At 42.1% G+C, this 21,772-nt stretch overlaps 1 protein-coding gene across 5 annotated transcripts in view; it reads left to right on the top strand.

Annotated features, from left to right (window-relative positions):
• The window catches only part of KCNMA1 (potassium calcium-activated channel subfamily M alpha 1), a 732,075-nt gene that overhangs the window by 574,788 nt on the left and 135,515 nt on the right, over positions 1–21,772 (top strand). For all 5 annotated transcript variants that reach the window (XM_047825367.1, XM_047825362.1, XM_047825364.1 and 2 more), the window contains 2 exons: positions 9,753–9,821; positions 19,322–19,408. In XM_047825367.1, coding sequence (XP_047681323.1) covers positions 9,753–9,821; positions 19,322–19,408 — 156 coding nt within the window. The remainder of the gene's footprint in view (positions 1–9,752; positions 9,822–19,321; positions 19,409–21,772) is intronic.

Genomic DNA, 21,772 nt, shown 5'->3' with positions numbered 1-21,772 from the left:
AGTACAACATAAGCACCAAGAAAGAAAGGGATTCCATTGTGGCATTTCCAGGTTATATTTACTCTTACCCTCTAGAAAAGTTCTGCGGTCAGTCAGTGGTCTGTCAGTCACCAGCCAGTCAGTCGACTAGATATTTAATAAACTTAGGATATGTGTGCAGTGTGCCAGGCATGGTGCCATCTCTAAAGGAAACTGCGATTAGATTTAATCAAGTATGCACACCTTAAAGGATTAATGACAGTACTTATAAGTGAAAAGTAAAGAACTCTGTTTCCCTACAGTGGCTGCTTTTAGAGAGTTTTAAGTCTGGCGAAGAAAAATAATACCCAGGGCACCTGGGTGGCTCAGACGGTTAAGCATCCGACTCTTGATTCGGCTGAGGTCGTGATCTCATGGTTCATGAGATTGAGCCCCGAGTCAGTCTCTGTGCTGACAGCGTGGAGCCTGCTTGGGATTCTGTATCCCTCCCTCTCTGCCCCTCCCCCACTCACATGTGCGCATGTGCTCTCTCTCTCTCAAAATAAATAAATAAATAAACATTTGGAAAAAAAGAAAGAAAGAATACCCATCCTCAGAGAGAACTAAGCACCTATGGAGAAGTATTTGATGGGTGCACACTGGAGGACAGAGGCTGAGAGAGGGGGTGAGAACTCCCTGTAGGCTGGGGGGTGAGCAGGAGAGGCTTCCTAGAAGAGAAGACACTTGAGCTGTGTCTTGTAAGGAGATTGGATTCAGAGAGGGAATAAAGAGGGAAGAGGGAATTCTAAGCAGTAAGCAGTTGGGAGGCTGGGAGCCACATAGCATCTCTTCGATTTTCCAACAAGAGCAAACTGATTTCCCTTTTAGATGGGAGAAAGAGACAAATCAGATTTCTTTTGACGTGTGATGTTTTCAGGGGGAAACAGCGACAGAGTTTTTTTTTGTCTGCCTCCAGACAAGAAAGTGAAGGCAGAGGGGAGACCAGAGAAGTGGGGAAGGAGGAGCAGGAGGAAACCACAGGTTCTGAGGTTGGGTTATGGCAAGAACACCATGTTCCAGGTCCTGGCTTTCTCAGTGAGGGTATTAGTCAGTCATTCATCGCTTGCAAAATATAAAAGCTTAATTGTATTGGGTTTTACAGCTCAGAGGGGATTAGGACAAAAGATGTATTTAAAATACAGTGTGTCTCTCTCTGTCCCCCTGCAGCTGATGGAGTAGTTAAAATTCAGATTTGATGTGGAGTATTTAATGCCTGGGTAACTTGGGGGAACTCTGGTCAGATCTTCGCGGTACTACAGGGCAGGAGTTCTGCCCTCGGTCTAGATGTGAGCATGGATGCTTTTGTGATAACTGAAGACAGTGTGGAGGTTGGAGGGGGCTTCTCCATCCCCTCGTCCACCTGCATTCAGGGCTCCTAAACAAGAAGAAAATCATGCTCTCGTGCTGTGTTGTACTGCATGGACAGATCTTTCCAGTGAAGCTGCTTGAGGGAGATTTAAGACTACCTGGGGAAAGCTGGGTCTCCTGTAAAATGAAAACTAGAGGCACTTGAACTTGAGTTCTAGCAGATCAGTAGATTTTAGGGAAGGATTTCTGAATTTGAACATTGAGCAGAGAGAAGCTGGCAAGCCTGATTGTCATTTGATGGATTCATTTAGCCAGGCTGCAGAAATGAGAATTTTGTTAGAAATTGTGGAGGGACTCAAGTCTCATCTTTAAAAAATATTTTTCCTGAACAAAGTGGCCCTATTCATCTAATTATTTGAGGGGTGGTATTGTAGTTAAGACAACATTTATGAACACAGATAGGAATACAATATTTATGATGATTTCTACTACAGAGACCCAGAGATGACCAGTAATCTTTCTACATGTTAGTGAATAAACAAATGACCCTAAAAACTGTTAAAACTTTTTTTTTAAGTTTTGAGGGAGAGAGAGGTGGGGGAGAGGGGAATAGAGAGATGGAGAGAGAGAGAGAGAGAGAGAGAGAGAGAGAGAGAGAATCCCAAGCAGGCTCCACAATGTCAGTGCAGAGCCCAATATGGGGCTTAAATCCATGAACCATGAGATCATGACCTGAGCTGAAATCAAGAGTCAGATGCTTAACTGCCTGAGCCACCCAGGTGCCCCTAAAATCTGTTAAACTTTTTTTTTTTTATGAAATTTATTGACAAATTGGTTTCCATACAACACCCAGTGCTCATCCCAAAAGGTGCCCTCCTCAATACCCATCACCCACCCTCTCCTCCCTCCCACCCCCCATCAACCCTCAGTTTGTTCTCAGTTTTTAACAGTCTCTTATGCTTTGGCTCTCTCCCATTCTAACCTCTTTTTTTTTTTTTCCTTCCCCTCCCCCATGGGTTCCTGTTAAGTTTCTCAGGATCCACATAAGAGTGAAACCATATGGTATCTGTCTTTCTCTGTATGGCTTATTTCACTTAGCATCACACTCTCCAGTTCCATCCACGTTGCTACAAAAGGCCATATTTCATTTTTTCTCATTGCCACGTAGTATTCCATTGTGTATATAAACCACAATTTCTTTATCCATTCATCAGTTGATGGACATTTAGGCTCTTTCCATAATTTGGCTATTGTTGAGAGTGCTGCTATGAACATTGGGGTACAAGTGGCCCTATGCATCAGTACTCCTGTATCCCTTGGATAAATTCCTAGCAGTGCTATTGCTGGGTCATAGGGTAGGTCTATTTTTAATTTTCTGAGGAACCTCCACACTGCTTTCCAGAGCGGCTGCACCAATTTGCATTCCCACCAACAGTGCAAGAGGGTTCCCGTTTCTCCACATCCTCTCCAGCATCTATAGTCTCCTGATTTGTTCATTTTGGCCACTCTGACTGGCATGAGGTGATACCTGAGTGTGGTTTTGATTTGTATTTCCCTGATAAGGAGCGACGCTGAACATCTTTTCATGTGCCTGTTGGCCATCCGGATGTCTTCTTTAGAGAAGTGTCTATTCATGTTTTCTGCCCATTTCTTCACTGGGTTATTTGTTTTTCGGGTGTGGAGTTTGGTGAGCTCTTTATAGATTTTGGATACTAGCCCTTTGTCCGATGTGTCATTTGCGAATATCTTTTCCCATTCTGTTGGTTGCCTTTTAGTTTTGTTGGTTGTTTCCTTTGCTGTGCAGAAGCTTTTTATCTTCATAAGGTCCCAGTAATTCACTTTTGCTTTTAATTCCCTTTCCTTTGGGGATGTGTCGAGTAAGAGATTGCTACGGCTGAGGTCAGAGAGGTCTTTTCCTGCTTTCTCCTCTAAGGTTTTGATGGTTTCCTGTCTCACATTTAGGTCCTTTATCCATTTTGAGTTTATTTTTGTGAATGGTGTGAGAAAGTGGTCTAGTTTCAACCTTCTGCATGTTGCTGTCCAGTTCTCCCAGCACCATTTGTTAAAGAGGCTGTCTTTTTTCCATCCAATTTCCTGCTTTGTCAAAGATGAGTTGGCCATACGTTTGTGGGTCTAGTTCTGGGGTTTCTATTCTATTCCATTGGTCTATGTGTCTGTTTTGGTGCCAAAATCTGTTAAACTTTTAATCGAAGGCCACAGAGACAGTGGCACATCTAGAATTCTCTTCAGGAGGGTCAAGGAGGCAGTCCGTTGGAAATGAGATGTTAGGGGCTTCACTTGATAATTAGGTCCACATAACAAACACACAGTTTACATTTTGTTTCTGACTAATAATAGTAATACAGTTTTCTAAAATGCATTTATTCATGTTTTAGGCAAATGCTCGCTGTCTATATCAAAGAATGTAATTATTAATAAAATCAAGTGTCTCAGGTGTGGTAGTGGAGATATTGTGAGTGTGTGTGTGTGTGTGCACGCATGCGTGTGTGTTTGAGGTGGGGGTGTTCTGATGCCCGCTCCACCTCTATCAAAACTATTGGGAAATGAAATCTGAACATCTCCATGAGCATTTTAAATCACTTCCTTTTTCTTGGTCCTGAGTCTTATAAATCCTGCTGTTTCAAATTTCCTTTAACTAGATGTTTCCATTTCGAGAGCCTATCATTTTAAATCAAAGCTCCTAAATCTGAATCTTTTTCATTCTAGCCCCTAGATCCTAAAGATCTGGTTTCCCAATGCACAGTATTTACATCCACATCTACTCTGATTACATGCATCAGCCTGACATTGCCAGGGTCCCTCTGGATCGCAGAAGAGGGGCCTGTATTTCAGGGGAAGCTGGGTTTGCAGGGCACAATGAAAGCTACCTCTTCTCTCTTCACCCACTCACTCCTAGGTGACTCATTTTCAACAGCCCCAAACCACATCTTCACACACCCTTCTTGGGCACATTCGAAAGTACAGGTTCTGAGACAGGTTTCTTCGCTTAATTCACATCAGCAAGCAATCTTTCTAGTCAAGGAGGCTGATTTAATGGCAAGAACAATTTATGTCCCTCTGGGTAGGTAGAAACAGTTGGACTCTAATTCTTAAGAGCCTTTGTTCAGGAACATCTGGGTTGAAACTACTGTATTTAACAGATGATGCTAGCACTAAAAAAAAAAAAAGGCCTTATATAATGTCATTGTCAAATTTGGTAGATCTCTACTTAATAATTACCAAGAAAGCAATCTAACTTGTTATTACAACAGTTTTATTGCAGATTGCTGGTTTAAGACCTTTTTGTGACAAGTGGCATTTTTTTTTTCTGGAAAAAAGTCATTTCTGTTCCCCTGTAATTATTTTCACAACCAGCAGCAACTTCCTGCATTGGACATATTGGGACATTTTATTTTAGAAACAAGAATTGAATTCCTGCTAACTTATGGCTGATTTTATCCTGTTTTCCATTGTAAAGGCGGTCTAGCTTCTCTTTCTTATACCCTCCCTCAACCTAAGCCCCTTTCTCATCCACCCCCAGTCCTATCTATGTGGAGACACTGAGTAAAACCATAAGAAGGACTATAAGAACTGGATAAGCAAAGCTTATTTTGCTTTACCAAAAACAATGGTATCAATGATACAAGTAAATATTTAATCTCAGGACATCAATCCTGGCTGGTCTGAAGACGTGTTCTGAGAAGCACACCCCTTGTAGGAGGATCTGTAGAGATTCCCAAGGATAAATTGCTGTCTGTATCTTAGAATTGTATTTGCATTTTGGCACATTGATTCAAGGCGAATGTGAGATCCCCAGAGTACATCGCTGCTATTCTTTTTTTCTATATCCTTCTTTTCCAGTCTCTTTGCTTCTAATGAGCAAGTTAAGAGGCACCTTGTTTCAGGATTTGATACTCGACTCCCAAGCCTTCCCTGCTTCGACTTTCCTAGTTTACCACTTTATCTCTTATGTATACTTCCAGCACCTCATGAGATTCTGCTCCCCAGTCATTCCTGCATTTAATCATCGTTTATTAAATGCGCCTTGCACTCTTTGCACTTTGCAGAATTCCAGGGAGACAAAGCATGTGTCTTGCACGGAAGAAGCTCAAGTCGAGGGCAGAGAGATGAGTAAACAAGTGATTACCACACCCCAGCACTCCTGTTCCTAGCCTTGGTCTGTTCTTACCTCCAGGACCCCCCAACAGAGACTGTACCTCTGCTGCAGCCTTGAGCCCACCACCCTAGATTGGCTAACTCTCTGTGGCAGGATCTAACAAAAAAAAACCCTGATGTTTAATAGGGGAGATGTAGTTCTGTTTCTAGTGCAAATTGCAAATTACTCAAGATGTGCTTTTTGCGGACATGCAGAAGATACTAGTTAGAGCAGAGATTAAAAACGTAGGTGTCTGTAGGAGGCAGGAGTGAGCAACAAAGAGTGAAGAATGAGGAGGTAGGGTAAGGAGTGCAGGGGACCTTGGCATAGTGGAGAGCACATGTCCCATCCAGAGGTACAAGGGCATCAAGCTCGCGTCCCTTTTAGCCATACAGAATGTGGCTCCAGTGTGGCTATTTATGATTGACTTATCAAGGAAAGCTGAAAGGCTAGTTTTTATATGAAATCACCTGTTGGTATCTCATTCTGAATTTTTAAACATGCTGCACTGCCTAATGCTCCATGCTGGGCTTCCGGCCACCACTGAGATTTAATTTCCACTTTTGGCCTTTCTTCATAAACGCCATTTGACCTTGAGCAAGTTGCCCCTCCTTGTCATCTCTGTGAGAAGGGCGGGCCTGAATCCCATAATCCATGGTTGTGGCACTATTTGCATATGATTACTTTGTTGACATCACTCTGTCCCTGCCCTCTCCCCCTTTGACCAGTGAGTAAAGGCTGGGTTTGGGTCAAAGAGCTTCTTAAAAAGAGGCTTCTGTAAAGCAGTGCACAATCAGTCATCTTAGATACGGATTTGGAAGTCATGAAAGAGGACTCAGAGATCTCCTTGGTCCACCCTGCTAGGTTAAGGAACGTGCACAAGGCCGTGTAGATTTTACTGACTATCCTGCATTGGAAAACTCTCTTTTTATACCTAGTTGGTAAATGATATTGTAGTACCTAGGAAGACATAATTCACCATTACTGTGGACTATTTCTTTGCTTCTACCAACAGGATCAGGTCATTAAAGCAATTAAGGTCCATGATCCCATGAACCACAGAGACCCAAAACAGAGTGGCCAGCTGCTCATAGGGTATCAGCATATCAGCCTCTTCGTGACATGTGCTAAGAGCAGCTTTCTCCTTGAGATTTTGGCATTTAGCTGTTATTTACATTAGAAAGTGGTTACCTACCCCGGTAATTTGGTTCAACAAATATTGCATGAGCCATCTGATATTTTAAACAATTTAAGCTCCACAAGTAACAGCCCCATAAAGGGTGCATGTTAGCAGTTCTCTATGGGACATAAATTAAGAAGAGCGTTTTTCCAGCTGTAGTTGGATACCTGGATTGGTGTTTCAGCAAACTGCGTAATCAGCACAAAGCCCAGGTCATTAGAGTCTGCTGGCAGGAATCAGCAAACCTGCAAATCACCGGGAGAGCCCAAATGTGCCTAGATGAAGTGGTCCTTTGAAATCTGTCTGTTGAAAGCAATATGAAGACCGTGACCTCACATGTAGGAATGAGCAATTCGGTCTTCTTCCCACAGGAGAGCATGAGGCCTTCACCAAGCCCTTACCTGCAAGCAACACAGCCACAAAGTCTCACACATGATTATGTCACTTTTCTATTTGAAACCAGCCCAAAGCCTCCCATTTCACTTAGAATAAATGACAGACCAGCAGACTCATTGCTGTGGCCAGCAGTCTTCACAAACTTGCTCCTGCCTAGCTCCCCGACCTAATCACTGTCACTTGTGACTTTGCTCACCCTGCTGCAGTCCAGCTGCCCTCGTTGCTGATCTTCAGACACCCCGAGTTCCTTCCTGCCTCAGGACCCTTGCACTTGCTGCTGCCATTCCCTGGAAAGATTTTTCTCCAGATCCTCATTGCCTGCCTCTTCTCATCACCTCCAGGGCTCAGTGCTCTAACTTCACTTTCTCAGGATGGTCCTCTTGGACCACTGCAGATAACACATCTTCCCAGTTGCCCTTTTTTGTTTGGTTGGTTGTTTTGGTTTTGGGGGTTTTTGTTGGAGGAGAGTTGACACACAGTGTGACATTAGTTTCAGGTGTACAACATTGGGACAGTTCTGCGTGTTATGCTGCATGCTCACCACAGGTGGAGCTACCATCTGTCACCATACAACGCGATACAGTACCATTGACAACACTCCCTATGCTGTGCCTTTCATCTCCTGACTCATTCAGTCCATAACTGGAAGCCTGTACCTCCCACTCCCCTTCACCCATTTTGCCCACCCTCCTCCCACTCCCCCTTGGCAACACCAGTTGGTTCCCTGTATTTATGGGTCTTCCCAGGTACTCCTTGTCCTCTTCAGTTGTTTTGTTTTCTGCACAGTGTTTTCCTCCTCTGGAAATGTATTACCACTTGTATATTTGCTTTTTATCTATCTCTCCCAGTAAGAAATAGGCTTCCCTGGGGCTAAGGATGTGTATCCTGCCAGGTATTAGTTGGGGATCTTGGGCAAGTTAACATGGGTGTTCTGAGCCTCAGTTTCATCACCCGTGATACAGAGATATAAGTAGATGTTGGAATAACTGAGGCCATCTCTCTCTCTCTCTCTCAGGGATATTGTAGGGATTAAAGGAGAGCACCAAGGACGGCCCTGACTTGTGAACCGGTGCACCCCTACCCCCTTATGGGGCTGCAGCCATCAACCCATCAATAACCATCAACTCACTTCTCAATCTATCAGTCAGCCAATGTTTTATTATCCAGAAAGTCCTTAAAACATATGCTCATTGTTGATACTTGTCATATAGAATGTATGTAATTCTTTTGTGTGTGCTTTTATTTCTTTGAGTATATAAATATGTATTTTCACCTAATTGTATCAAATAATTTAGAAGTTTGTATCTATATGACAATCATTTATTAATCTTATACCTTGAAATATTCTTTAAAAACTCATCTTGAATGCTAAAACCATATTGTACCATACTTTAATTAACCACTGCTTCATTATTAGACATTTAGGTAACTTTTTTTTTATTCTGTATAAATATTACCACCTTGAACATCTTTACCCATAAATACTTTACTGGATCTTTTATTATTTTCTTAGAACCCCAGTAAGCAAAACCTTTCATTTATTTAGCTTCTGTGTGTCAGTGGTTCCACGGACAGTACTATGGGGAATTCCAAATGAGTCCCAAACTTTTTTTTTTTAAGTTTTGTTTTTATTTATTTTTTGAGAGAGATAGAGAGCAAGTGGGGGAGGGGCAGAGAGAGAGAGAGAGAGAGAGAGAGAGAGGGAGACAGAATCCCAAGCAGGCTCTGTGCTGTCAAACCCAATGCAGGGCTCGATCTCACGAACCCTGAGATCATGACCTGAGCCAGAGTCAGGAGTCGGAATCTTAACCGACTGAGCCACCCAGGAGCCCCTAAATAAGTCTCAGACTCTTGAAGAAGTCACACTGGTTGAGGAGATAAAGTTCAGACACAGAATGCAATGGGGAGCAGCCACAGCCAGTGTGTGGCTGACTTCGGGTTGAAGGAGGTTGTTGCAGGTTGTTGCAGGTTGTGGCTCTCTGGGAACAGAGAGCCAGAGGGTGGCGGTGGGCTACAGAAGAGCTGCACAGAAGGTTGGACTTGATGGGGGCCTGGGAGGAAGGGCTGGAAGAAGAGAAGGCATCTGGGGGAGGAATCGAATCAAGGCAGGAACGAGGCTACCTCAAAGCAGGCTGGGCTGCAAGCGAGAGCACCGGGCAGATGAGGTGAGACAGCTTGGATGAGGCCAAGAGTGACGGTGCCACAGTCATGTGCTGGGCAGTTACACGGAGGCTAAGGATTATTACCATCATTCTGAGCACACAGGGGTCTGCTCGGAACAACAATATGAGCCATTTGTACAAAAGACCGAAATGGAATCCAAATAACAGGTCCAGCTGCTCCAAATACCTCCCTCCTCCTGCAGTTAACATTTTACTACCCGACTGAGTAACTAATGAATCTGGCCCAGCATAAATCCCCAGGCACAAATCCCTGCTTGGGGTCTGTGTCTAGACATCCAGACCTGAGTGCAATTTGCACTTTGAACATTCAGCGCCTTATCACTTGCAAGAAATCAGATTTAATGGGGAGGATGGGGAGGTGTCGCTCCCACCCCCTCCCTTTGGCACAGTGACTATGGAATGGAGGTCCCTGGAATAATGAGTGCATTGGGCGATGGAGAGGTCGTAACAGTGTCGTGTGGCTCTGGTCATTCAGAAGCACTGACTGGGAGGTTTCTCCATCTCATTGCAGGCTGTGTTTTGTGAAGCTCAAGCTCCTGATGATAGCCATTGAGTACAAGTCCGCCAACCGAGAGAGCCGGTAAGTTTGCCACAGCCTGGTGGCCGGCCGACATTTACGAGATGTGAGAGTGCACTAAGAGTCTGGGTCTCCCCACTTGTTTTTTACACGTTATTGATGTACTTGGAACCCTGATGCAGCACATTTCGGGCCCTCGGGCACTTCTCATGGCGTACCCAACCAGATACTGCCACTTCCATCTCATGCCCCAGTGGGCATTCAGAAAGTGTTTCTCCGGAGGAGAGTGATGAGGCATCCAGATCGCCAGCTGATCATGCCAACTTGCACTTTTTACCCTCTGTGCACAAAATCGGGGACAGCCCCTGTCCTCAAACCCCTTTTTACTGCGGTGAGCGTGAAGCAGGTGGATTCTGGCCTCCTTCACAGCAGGGATGGGGCAGGGCTGTGATGGGACACGCCAGCTCTCCCGATAGCCAAATTGCAAGCAGCCTATTGTGTACCATATGTGCTTTTCCCGGTGCAACCGAAATCCAGGTGGCAGAGTATCAGCTTCATGCAAATTAGTCAGGAGAGCAGGCTCAGAGGCAGGAGCCCTCTTTATTTATTTATTTTGCACTTAATTATGTGCAGATCAGACTGATGAGGGACTGGGTCTGGTTGAAATAGATAACAGCCCAGTCAATATATGAGTTCACACTGGAAGAAGGAAGCATCCCATTAACAGGGGATTTTGTTGATGAAGGACTATATGTATTACAGATAAAATAGAGTTGATTTTTTTGCTCCCCAATTTTTATCAATGGGTTTGGAAGAAAGAGCTCATTGAGAAATGCATGGGCTTTTGTCCTCTGAAATGACAAAACCTATAGCTAGGTTTCCTCCTAGCTATAGTAAATAAGTCTTCCTATGGATGCCCAAGTGTAGAGTGCAGATACCCTCTGACATATGCCTTAATACGGTGAGTGCAGGGCAACAGTAGAAGATGCCTGCTATCACCATCTAAGGAGTTTTCATTATCTGGATGAATAACTCAATGAAGCCAGACTTCCAAATGTATGGTCTGTCTCTGACAAAGAACAAACAAAGCACAATGAAGAAACACTGGATTGTAAGCAAGTCAATCAATCCAGTGTTTGCTATATTACCTTAACCACCAGATCAGATTGCTCACAAAATCTGATCAAAGGCTAAGCTATTTTGAAAGTCCAAATCAACCAAGAGGAAGAAAAAAAAATGGTGGATTTGGTGGCCACATGTAGAACACGGCCATAGCAGTTAACAAGTATGTATATATACATTTTTCTTTTCTGTGTTGGCAAAGTGAAGAATATTATGTGCAAAAAAAAAAAAAACAAAAAAACAAAAACAAAAAACCCAGAGTCCTGGCTATTTGCTGTTCAACAGATAAAGTGGATGTTTCTGGAATTACTGCTTTCCCACATGGAGGCCAATAGTCACCGGCACCTGTGTAGGGAGAAACATGTCTCCCGGGTTTTTGCAAATGATATTCTTCATGTTGCCACGTCGGTAAATCTGTGTAATTCAGTCTTCTCTCTTTATCACTTCTGTGCATCTCTCAAAGAAGTGTCATGGTGTGGGTGGCACTAATGCTGTGTATTGTTTCTTGACCATTCTGGTATAATTTCAAAGCAGGAGTCCGCACCCTGAACCTTGACCTATCATCTCCCACCTGCCACATTTTGGTCACAAGGAGGGAGAGAAAAAGCCTGTTAATGGTTCAGTGTGAATCTGCTGTCACTATTCTAAGAAAAATAACTAACAGCTATCCCTGAAGACAAAAATCTTTTCTTTGATGGACCCTCCAATTAACTCACCAATCTGAGATGTTTTCAACAAAGCCATATTTATAGATACAGATTTTTAGTTTTTTTTTTCTTTCAGAAAAGAGTGAAAAGAACTTGTTTGGGTTTGTTTTGGCTTTCTGTGTGCAGTTACCAACTTTAATCCTCACATGTGGCTTGGTCTCAGTGTGGAAGCACATTGGTTCTTGTGGAAAAAGGTGTGTTTGAGGGAATGTGGATCACGCCTCTGAGAAAACACTGAACTTACCAAACACAATATCCATGTTAAAAAGGATTGAGTTTCTAACCCTTCCTGAGATAAGGATTTTGTTTTTCATCTAAGAATTTCCCATTTCCTCCCCTCCCCCATCCTCCAAGCGGCTGGGTGTGAAAATTCGGAGAACCCAGCTTCTTCTCTCCACCCCTTTGCCTCCAGCCTGTGTTGAACTACCTCCTCTGTTGTTTTACCCCATGACGCTGTTTCCATGCTCTGCTGAAAAACCTTGTTTTCACATGCATCCTTCAAATAATTTGAAACAAAGGTTTTCTTCCTTCTCTCCTTCTGGTGTCAGTCAACTTATTATCAAATTGTTTGATTTTAAATTCTTTTTCTTGTCGTTTTGCAGAAGCCGAAAGCGGTATGCGCTCTTCGTTAACCTTCCTCCCAACCCCCACCCTCTATCTTCACTGCTCACCACAGGACTAACCATTTGCCAAGAATTCAGGAAGATAGAGATTATATATATGTATACACATACATATAATCTCATTCCTTTGTCTAGTATATATATGTATATATATGTACTTATATATATGTATATTTATATCTAAACCCCTCTCCAACTAGAGCACATAAAAATTGGAAATAGCATATTGCTTTTCTTGTTTAGTTTGTTGATTCTTTTGGATGACGCACTAACTTCTTTGCAGGAAACCTAACAAACCAACAGGTACAATCCCTGTTTTCAGTCATGGCACCAGTGATGGGAACAAGTGTTATCGATGTTGAGAAGGAGGACGCTTCTCTCCAGCCCCTGGTGTCTGTTTCTGTCCTGTCCTGATGTGTCTTGGTGCCCACCAGACTCTGTGCCATTTGTCTGCATACCACGTCCACATTCCCAGTGACTTCCTCCTCCCCATGTCCCGTTTCCAGTTTGTAGAGCAGGATCCGTGTCCTTTTATCCACAAAACAGAGACCAAGCTCTTATACTCAACTTTTTTTTTCCCCTTACACTTGTTTTGATGATACCATTTTGCATATTTTATTTCTTCGACAGTACTCAATACATAGAACACTGCTACTAGATTGCCAGATTACCACATTCAACTCAGTGAATGAGTACTGCTTACGGAGATGAACTCATGGCTTTATTTTTTCCCTAGCATGTTTGGGCATATTTCTTCATGTGAAGTATCTCAGATTTCACCAAGTGACATCATCCCGTTTTGCCGCTGTTTTCTGTTGCATGAAGCATGACCAAATCTTCATCGATAGCATTTTTTTTTAACTTTTCCAGTTACTGTTTCCAGCGTAGTTTTTTGATAATGTGTTCTCTAAAACAGTATTGTTGAAAACATACTATTGAGAGGCCCATGTGTTCATTTACTCAAGAGTTGTTTTTCTCCGTGGTTGGAATCACTGTCACATGTTCGTGTTTGTAATTGTGTGTGTGTGTGTGTGTGTGTGTGTGTGTGTGTGTGTGTGTGTAGTGGGGGATATTCGTCTGGAACTCTTTCCAAAGTCAGATTCTTCTGTGGTTTTTGGTGTTGATGTGTGACCATGAGGTGGCTTCCTGTCAGTTTGGTATTGTTGTTATGATCCAACTGCGAGAAGTTACTGCAGCACTTTGCATCTTCAAAGGTCCACAGTGGCTGCACCTCTGCTGTTGGCTTTTGGCCTTTGAGTCCTTTTATCTTGTGGTGGAGGCATGTTGTGACATAGCATGACTTGTCGTAAAGTGTACCAGAAAGTGACACAGCTTGCTCCCAGAGCCAAATAGCCACCATTGGCCTTCCCAAATGAATGATCTCTTCCCCATCCCATATGGCTACTGTTTTCCTTATGTGCAAAGTATATCTTTAAGTGCCATTTCCAAAATCATTGCGATGGGTTCGGGCTAATCAATCCCTTGCCCATATCATTGGCGGACCACAACGACAGCCATTTGAGTCTGACCAACTGGGAGCAATCTTTATTATGCTGTCTCTGTGTGGGTGAACTGGGCTCAAGTATATGGAAGCATGGAATACACACTGTGTCTCCTCTGTATATTCTATAAGTAAAAGTGTGTGTGTCTAGTTGTGTGGGACTCCAGCAACATCTATTTGAAAGCCCAGAAGAAATGAAAAATTCCAGAAAAGCAAGAAGATTTGAGATTTGGGGTTTCTGTAGGCTGTGCCCTAACACAGCCCGTAAACTGCAGGGCAGTTGTACTTTTGAAAGAAGAAACAATTAGTTCAAGCAAAGTGCCAACCAATAGCAATCATATATGACCATGGATGGTCAAAGAGGCCACCTACCAGTGGCCTGATTTATCTGGGCACAGCATGAACTGAAGTCTTACATGGTTCTGATTCCCTTGCTGTAGTTAATGAAGTCCCATTAGCTTGCTAGACACAGATATAATTATCATGTTATCAAGTACAAACTATATTCTCATGTGAGTGATAATTTTGTAATTGCTCAGGGAATGGTACATTACACCTACCAAAAACTGAGGGGTGGGGTGGAGAAATACAGACCTATCATATTTATCCACAATGGATAAAAGATTCCTTTAAAAAATAGGGTTCAGTTGAGCTATTCATCATTGGTTGTCTCCAAAAACAGCAAACAAGTAAAGTTGATGATGATTGAAGAAGGAATAAGTAGATGTTTCCTAGTTGTTATCCCTAAGTGGTGGAGAAAAAGAATAAATCATGTTGCCTCATCAAGCCCCAATTCTCCAACCTGACTGAAGTTCAGCAAGACCTACACAATGAAATGCATTGTAGCTTGAGCCCTGGAGTTCCCCTTCCGGAGGAATCTGGGAGGAATATTTCTCTGTTGAACAAAGCCCTGCTAGCCAGTTCTGTGTTTTTGCATTTTAGTTGAGAAACACATATTTTGGTTCTAAGTGAGTGGTTCTTTCAATGTTGAAATTAATTGCTCCCATGCCTCAAGTGACTAGCTGTTTATATATTTGTACATGTACATTTTTGTACTTAGTGCGTCTGGGAGATTGTTCGCTTATTTGCCAACCCCCTAGAAAAGGTGTGGTCACTCCTTTGGTAGGGCTGACTAATAAGAATCACATCTTGGTCTTTGAAAGAACAGCTATGGCTACCTTTATCCTTCTACGAGAGGGAAAGGAACACTTTTTGAACTGAGACCAATGGTTTATATTTTTCATTCATTCCACCAGTAGTTGAAAAGTATCTATTGCATACAGGGCTTTAAGCTGGCTACTATGAGAGACTTATTTACAAAAGCAAATAAAACATGATCATGCTTTTCACCCCTTTATTCAACTATGGGTTTCCCACAGAAAATATATATTTGTTTCACATGTGGGAAAGGAGCCAAAGAATCGGTCTAGATACAAAACTAGTCTGAGGGCAAAAGAAAAAGGGAGCGAGCAAGAATCCTCCGGGGAGGAGCTACATAAGCCCTTTGCCTCCAGCTGCCACTGAATGTTTTCTGTTGAAATTCGCAAGGTCATAGAAGAAAGAGGGTAATTTATAGGTTCCTTGAAATGAGGGAAAGTCCACCCTTGCCAAGAAGATATCCCTACTGGAATTCTGCTAATTGATATATAGACTTTTTCTTAGAGATTTTCTTGATTCTTCACATGACACATTTTGAAGTTTATCTCTGATAAGCTAGTGAATTAGACAGAATTGGAACCAGAGACTGATTTAACGTGATGCATGGGGAGGGAGACTTCTGGCAGGTCATTAGAACAAAACAAACCTAATGTTGGCTATTCTTTTAAGAGATCAAAGACCTTTGGAAAGATTTACATATTCCCAGTAGGAGGTCAATAACATATTCTGAGGGTAGTAGGCACTTTACTGGGGAAAAAAAATTACTTCTGTCTAGGATCCTTATCTTTTTATATTTTCAAAAAGAGGAGGATTAATATTTTATTTAAATTTTCTAGATATGGAATGTGGATAGAAGACTTAATGTCTACCATATTAAAGAGAGTAACGTATTTCCTCAAAGAGTCTTTGAAACGTTGAACCCTTACCTAGGGAGTATTACAAGCAGTGGCCCCCTGGAATAAGGGACACAAGCTTCTCTATCAAAACCTTAAATGTATGAGTGGAATCCAACACAATGAACATTCATATGTATCTAGATTTCTTTCCTTCGTTATTCTCAAGATCTAGGCTCATTCTTTCAATTCCCACCCAGAAGGCTTCCTTAGCCTGATCTGGATAGCTGCAAAGGTGAGCATACAGCCTCACACATGATTTAGAGAGTTGATTCAAAGCCTCTTATTCACGTCCAAAAGAAAACACACAGTCAGTGATGTCCTTGGAACTACACAAGGCTTGAGGAACAGAGAGATACTCCACTCTGCAACCAAAAGTCAGTCCAAATTAGTCTGTCACCAGATGTTGTACGGGGATATAATGTTTTGGATCCTGCAGTCAGTTACAAAGGTCTTTCAAATGCTATTAGGGTACCTCCTGGTAGCTTATTAGCACCAAGGACAAAATGGAGAGCTGAGACAATGTGAGAGATTATTTGCTGCTCCTTTAGTTGTTTTAATAGCCTTGCTTACTATTAATAGTGACCTTGCGTTCAGGATCTACCATGTGGCAGTCACTCAGCACATAGTATATACTTTAATTCTCTTAGTGACACTGTAAGCTACAGATTATTCACTCCATTTCATAGATGAGGAGAGTGAGGCTTAGTGGCACCCAGGGTCTGAACTCACAGGCCCGACACATGTACCTGCTTGCTTAACCAGCATCGGCGCTGAAACAGATTTGAACACAAATCTGCTTTACATCAGTGCCCCAGATCTTTCTTCTCTGCCACGCTAATTTGACTAAAGCAGCCTTGAAAGCTGTAATAAATGATCTCAACCCGCAGTGTCTGGAATGACAATCCCAAATTCTCATCGTAAGCCAATTCTTGTTCACTGTTGATAAAGAACAGAGGAAATGAGAAGAAACTTTTCATTGATAGGAACCTTGCTATCACTGTCGTCCCACCATGACACAGTGGGCTTGATCACTGGAGTGCAATTAATGAAGCACATAATGTAAAAAAGAGTTCTGTGCAAAGCTTGTTGTGCACATAGGTGTCACCAAGACATTGATGAGTGTCAAATTTCCTCTTTTGAATTGTATCATTGAAATCATGATAGGATTTTTTTTTCCTCAGAAGCTTTTTTTACACTCTTATATAAACACATATCAAAATGTAGATTTTTCCAACTTTAAGGAATTAGCTTCTTTTTTAAAGTTTATTTATTTTGATAGAGAGAAAGGTGGGGGCAGGGAGGGGCAGAAAGACAAGGAGAGAGAGACAATCTCAAGCAGGCTTTGCACTGTCAGCTCAGAGCCTGATGTGGAGCTCAGACTCACAAACCATGAGATCATGACCTGAGCCAAAATCAGGAGTCAGCTGCTTAACTGACTGAGCCACCCAGGTTCCCTGAAATTAGAAGTACCTAGAATTTTTCATGTATGTCCTTATGCATTATTCTGGAATGTACAGTTCTTCACTCTGTAACTTTATCTCTTTATGAACAGGATATTTTGATAAGGAGCCCTGTGTTCCATTCCATTAGACCAGCTAAAGAGAATCTGATAATTCCATTAAAGATGAAATATACTTTTGTCTTTTTTGCAATAATAAATAATACGAGTAACAATAAACCAATATGCAGTGAGCCTTCTGTGCATTATCTTGCTTAATCCTCTGAAGCCAAAGACTGTCATTATCATCATGCCCATCTTGTAGGTGAGGATATGAGTCTGAGGGAGATTTAGTAACTTGCCTAAAGTCAGACAGCTACTAAATGGTTGATGCTGGAATTTGGGCCCAATTTCTGATTGCAGAGCCAGGACATACGAGAACTGCCTTGTAGCAAAGGGGTCAGAAAGTGTGCAGAATCCAGAATTCTGCCCTTCTAAGACATCACATTTAATTGGCTTTGAAAACGGAATCCATCTAAACTGTATAAGCTCTGACCCTTTCCCCCTGATGATCATGAGAAGTCAGAGGGCTGTTGAACCAATGTAAAGAATTGGCAGAGGGGTAATTAGGAGGTGCCTGTACAGTGCCACTGTCCATTGCAAGCTGTTGCTGTTAGTGTGGCCTGCTGCTTCCTGATTTGTGAAGAATGTCATTGTTGCCTGTAGTTCTAGGACAGAACAGTCCAATCATCCTGGTCTCTTGCTATTATTCAGTGTTAATGACAGTGATGACACAGGATTGGTTTCCTTCTGTCAGGTCTCATTATGGGTAATAGTGGATGTTCTTGTGACCACAAACAATTATTTTGCAATAATGATCCACTCTGGGTCCTCCCAACAGAACGAAAGTTCACCTGGTCCTTCCCGTATTGCTACAGACACATCACCCTGTTGTCCACAGCGCCTTTCTGGAATTGTTTTGCCAGCAGTAAAAATTTCCATGTTAATTACCATCCTCCATTTTGGTTATTTTAGACAGTTGAGGACTTCCTTTAGCTGGATTCCAAACATCTTTTACCTTAAAGCCAGCTTTTCAGATCAGAGAATACCTCTGTTGTATCTATTGCTACATTCAGAGGGTCTAAATTCTGTGTCCATTAAGCCCAAAGCCTCATCTTAGTCTGTTTGTAATACATTTCTGTATTCTGCTCTTGATCAGGAGAAAATTTAACTTGTTTGTTTCACCCATTTATTAGATTGGGATGCATGTATCTCTTTTGTCAGTCCAAACACAACTTGGTCAGCTAATCTATTTATAACACTTTGAAATAGGACAGTGTATATTTAAGTGTATACTTCCCTGCCAGGGGAAGTTTTTTTTAAGGCATAATTTGCATGTTGTTTTCTAATTACAATTTGCCCCAATCAGGATGTACTAGACACACACTTTATTCAAACACTCCCATGCATTCTGGTAAAAGCAGACTGGAATCATTTCCAACTGCTGGCATTTTTCTTTTTCCCCATTCAGGTAGATCCAATTCTTTCTACATAAGGCTGCACGTGGAATCCACTTCCATGTCTTTACCGATGTCGTGCAGATATTATGTTTGCTTCTGCATTGGTTACAGGTGTCGTGTACCATTCCTTGCAGTAATACATGTATATATGTATGTTTCTGGATGCATATAGGGGTCCCATTAATGCTCTGCCATGTAATGGAAAATTGGTGTAGCAATAGGTTTAATAGACCAATCACATTCAATGTTGACCATCAACAGAAGTTTCCAAGGGGCAAAATTATTAGGAACTTTGCTTCAGATGAGAAGCCCATGATGGCAACCCCATTATACACGCCCAGCCCTAAAACCTAGATGTGCTTTGATTTCTGCAGCTGGGAGTATGCCAGCCTGGGAATTGAGAATCAGAGCTTTATGATGGCATTATCCAATTAAATGTTTGGGACTCTGGACATCAGGCTCTAGACAACATCTTTGGGAAAATCATTAGACTAGTGGGCCCCCTATAAAATTAACAGTACAGTGTAGCCTTCAAGGTTTTATTCAGAACATGAACTCACAACTGTGTCTTCTTTGTTTGTTTTTGTTCACTGAGCAGTATATTAATTAATCCTGGAAACCATCTTAAGATCCAAGAAGGTACTTTAGGATTTTTCATCGCAAGTGATGCCAAAGAAGTTAAAAGGTAAGAGTTTATATTCATCTGTCTTCCTTTCTGGTCCAGCCACATACGTCTTGATCCACCACAATGGGCATAATTTCAATATGTATAGGGCCCTAACCCCTAAACTTCTTAACATGTCTGTGGATATCAATGGTGCTTCATCTTAAGAAAAGGAGACTGTGCTTTCAAATGCTTCCATGAGCTCCTCTTCACATCATTGATTCCACATCTTTCAACTGGAATAATAACATTTTAGAACTAGGAGGGCCTTGGTAACCGTTCCTTCATTTTCCAAGGGAGGAAAGTGAGTCCCAGAGAGCTGAAGTGATTGTTCGAGATCATCCAGATTCTTGATGACCCAGAACAACATAACAGGACAACTGGTTCCTTGTCTAATACTCTTTACCTAGTATCATCCAGGAAAATTTACTTGAGATTTATCAGCTTTCCACTTTAAGTGCCGAATGGAATCTCAAAAGGTTTGGATTAATTTCAGATGAAATACTAAACTGGCTGTATTTCTGTTTGTGGGCTACTAGGTAAGTAGGCAAGGTTGTCAGGTTCAATTCTTAGGCCTCTGTAGGTACAGCCCACGAGTTCATTGACCTCGGTGTTTTACGACACTTTCATCAGTATCCTTAAACCTGTTTAAACAGCTGGGAATCATAGGGCTCTTTGGAGAACACCATGGAATATCATTATATTTGCTTCTATCCTTGATCTATGAAAAATTTATGAGCAGAAGATGTGACTCGAATGGCCAGACAGGTCACTCACTCTAACAATAATGTTACACAAACTATTTAAAATAGATTATTACTTGTGAAGGTCTGTAATTATTTATGTAAGCCTATTGTTTTCATTTAATGAGCTTCCACTCAAAGCCAGGCCTGTGTTAGGTATTCTACATTCTTAATTGTTAGTCCTCAAAATAACTTCGTAAGGTAAGTCTTCTAAAACCCTCAGGGCTTTGGTCTCCTCATTGGTCAAGTTGAGATAAATGATTTATCCGAGGTTATAAAGCACAGAAGCAAGTGGCAGTGCCCAGATGGGAACTGGTCTTTCCTTTTCCAAAACCCACACTTTCTACCAAATTTAATGAAACTAGCAAATTCTTATGTAGAGTTTAATATGTGCCAGCACTGTTCTATGGACCAGGTACCCCAAGTATTGATGAACTCATTTCATCCTCTCAACAACCTTATGAGATAGGTATCATTACTATTTCCATTTTACACATGAGGAAACTGGGGTGCTGATTGGGTAACCAATACCCAAAGCCCTACTGCTTGTGGGTAGTAAAGCCAGTATGTCCAGTGCCAGAGCTTACGCTCTTAATTATTCGTCATGATGTGATCCTGGCATGCCGAGCACAGAACTATATTTGATAACTGATGTCTATTACTTTCTGCCTCTTCACCCACTCCTACAGTCTAGCCATACTATTTATGAAAGATTTTAGGAGGAATAATGGGATGGGGAAGCAAAAAAGCAAAAACAAAAATTCTTTAAACTGAGCTCTCTAATGGCTTAAATTTATGTCTACAAGTTGGGAAAGAATTGCCGTTATTCAGATCGGGACAGGAAAACCTCATCCAGTTCATGGATCCTGACTGTTCTTCAGGAGTACCTCAAGAACTGGGTTCACCTGAGAGAGGAGAGGGGGCTGGTGAATAGGACTGAAGTACCCCTGCCCACATCCCCCTGGAAGAGAAGGCTGTGCTCACATCCAGAATGTGAGACACAGAAGCAGCATCTCAACACCACGTATAGGGGGTGGGGGGCTGGGGAGCACAGCGGCACCATAGATCACGTGTACCTCCCAGATAGCAAATATAACGTGAAGCTCCCATTTGTGTAATTCTATTTCCTATTGCATCTCTTGCTAATGAATGTCACAAATACCAGGCAGTCCAAAAAACAAATTACCTCCTATATTAGGGAGTGCAATATGTCTCATTTCAGTGCTTTATGGTGTTCACAAATACATGCTGACACAATCAGCAACAACAGCAGCCTGTAATTTTCCGTGGTGTGTGATGTGTCGGAGCAAATGCTGTCAGTTAGGGGACTTCAAACAGATGAAGACGGCAGAAAACCACAGAAAGGGCCTTGGAGATTTGAATGAAACTAAACAAGTTTTGTAAAAATGGAAAAGTTGATTATGACGATCCAGTATTGAGTATGCACCCTCTCCTACAAAAAAGCCACAAAAGAAGTTAATGGATTTTTAGCTCACAGAAACTTTCAGATGCAGTGTTTTAGGAACAGAGCAGTGAAACCACCATTCCAGCCTTAGGCCACTTTGGGATGGGCATTCGGTCACTTGTCCACTGCTCCTTGCCACTGAGTATTTTCCTTTTTAAATAATGTTGGCACATAGTC

The sequence above is a fragment of the Prionailurus viverrinus genome, chromosome D2, assembly GCF_022837055.1.
Source record: "Prionailurus viverrinus isolate Anna chromosome D2, UM_Priviv_1.0, whole genome shotgun sequence".
Lineage (NCBI taxonomy): Eukaryota > Metazoa > Chordata > Mammalia > Carnivora > Felidae > Prionailurus > Prionailurus viverrinus.
The sequence above is the reverse complement of the archived record's forward strand: the minus strand, read 5'-3'. Positions and strand labels throughout refer to the sequence as shown.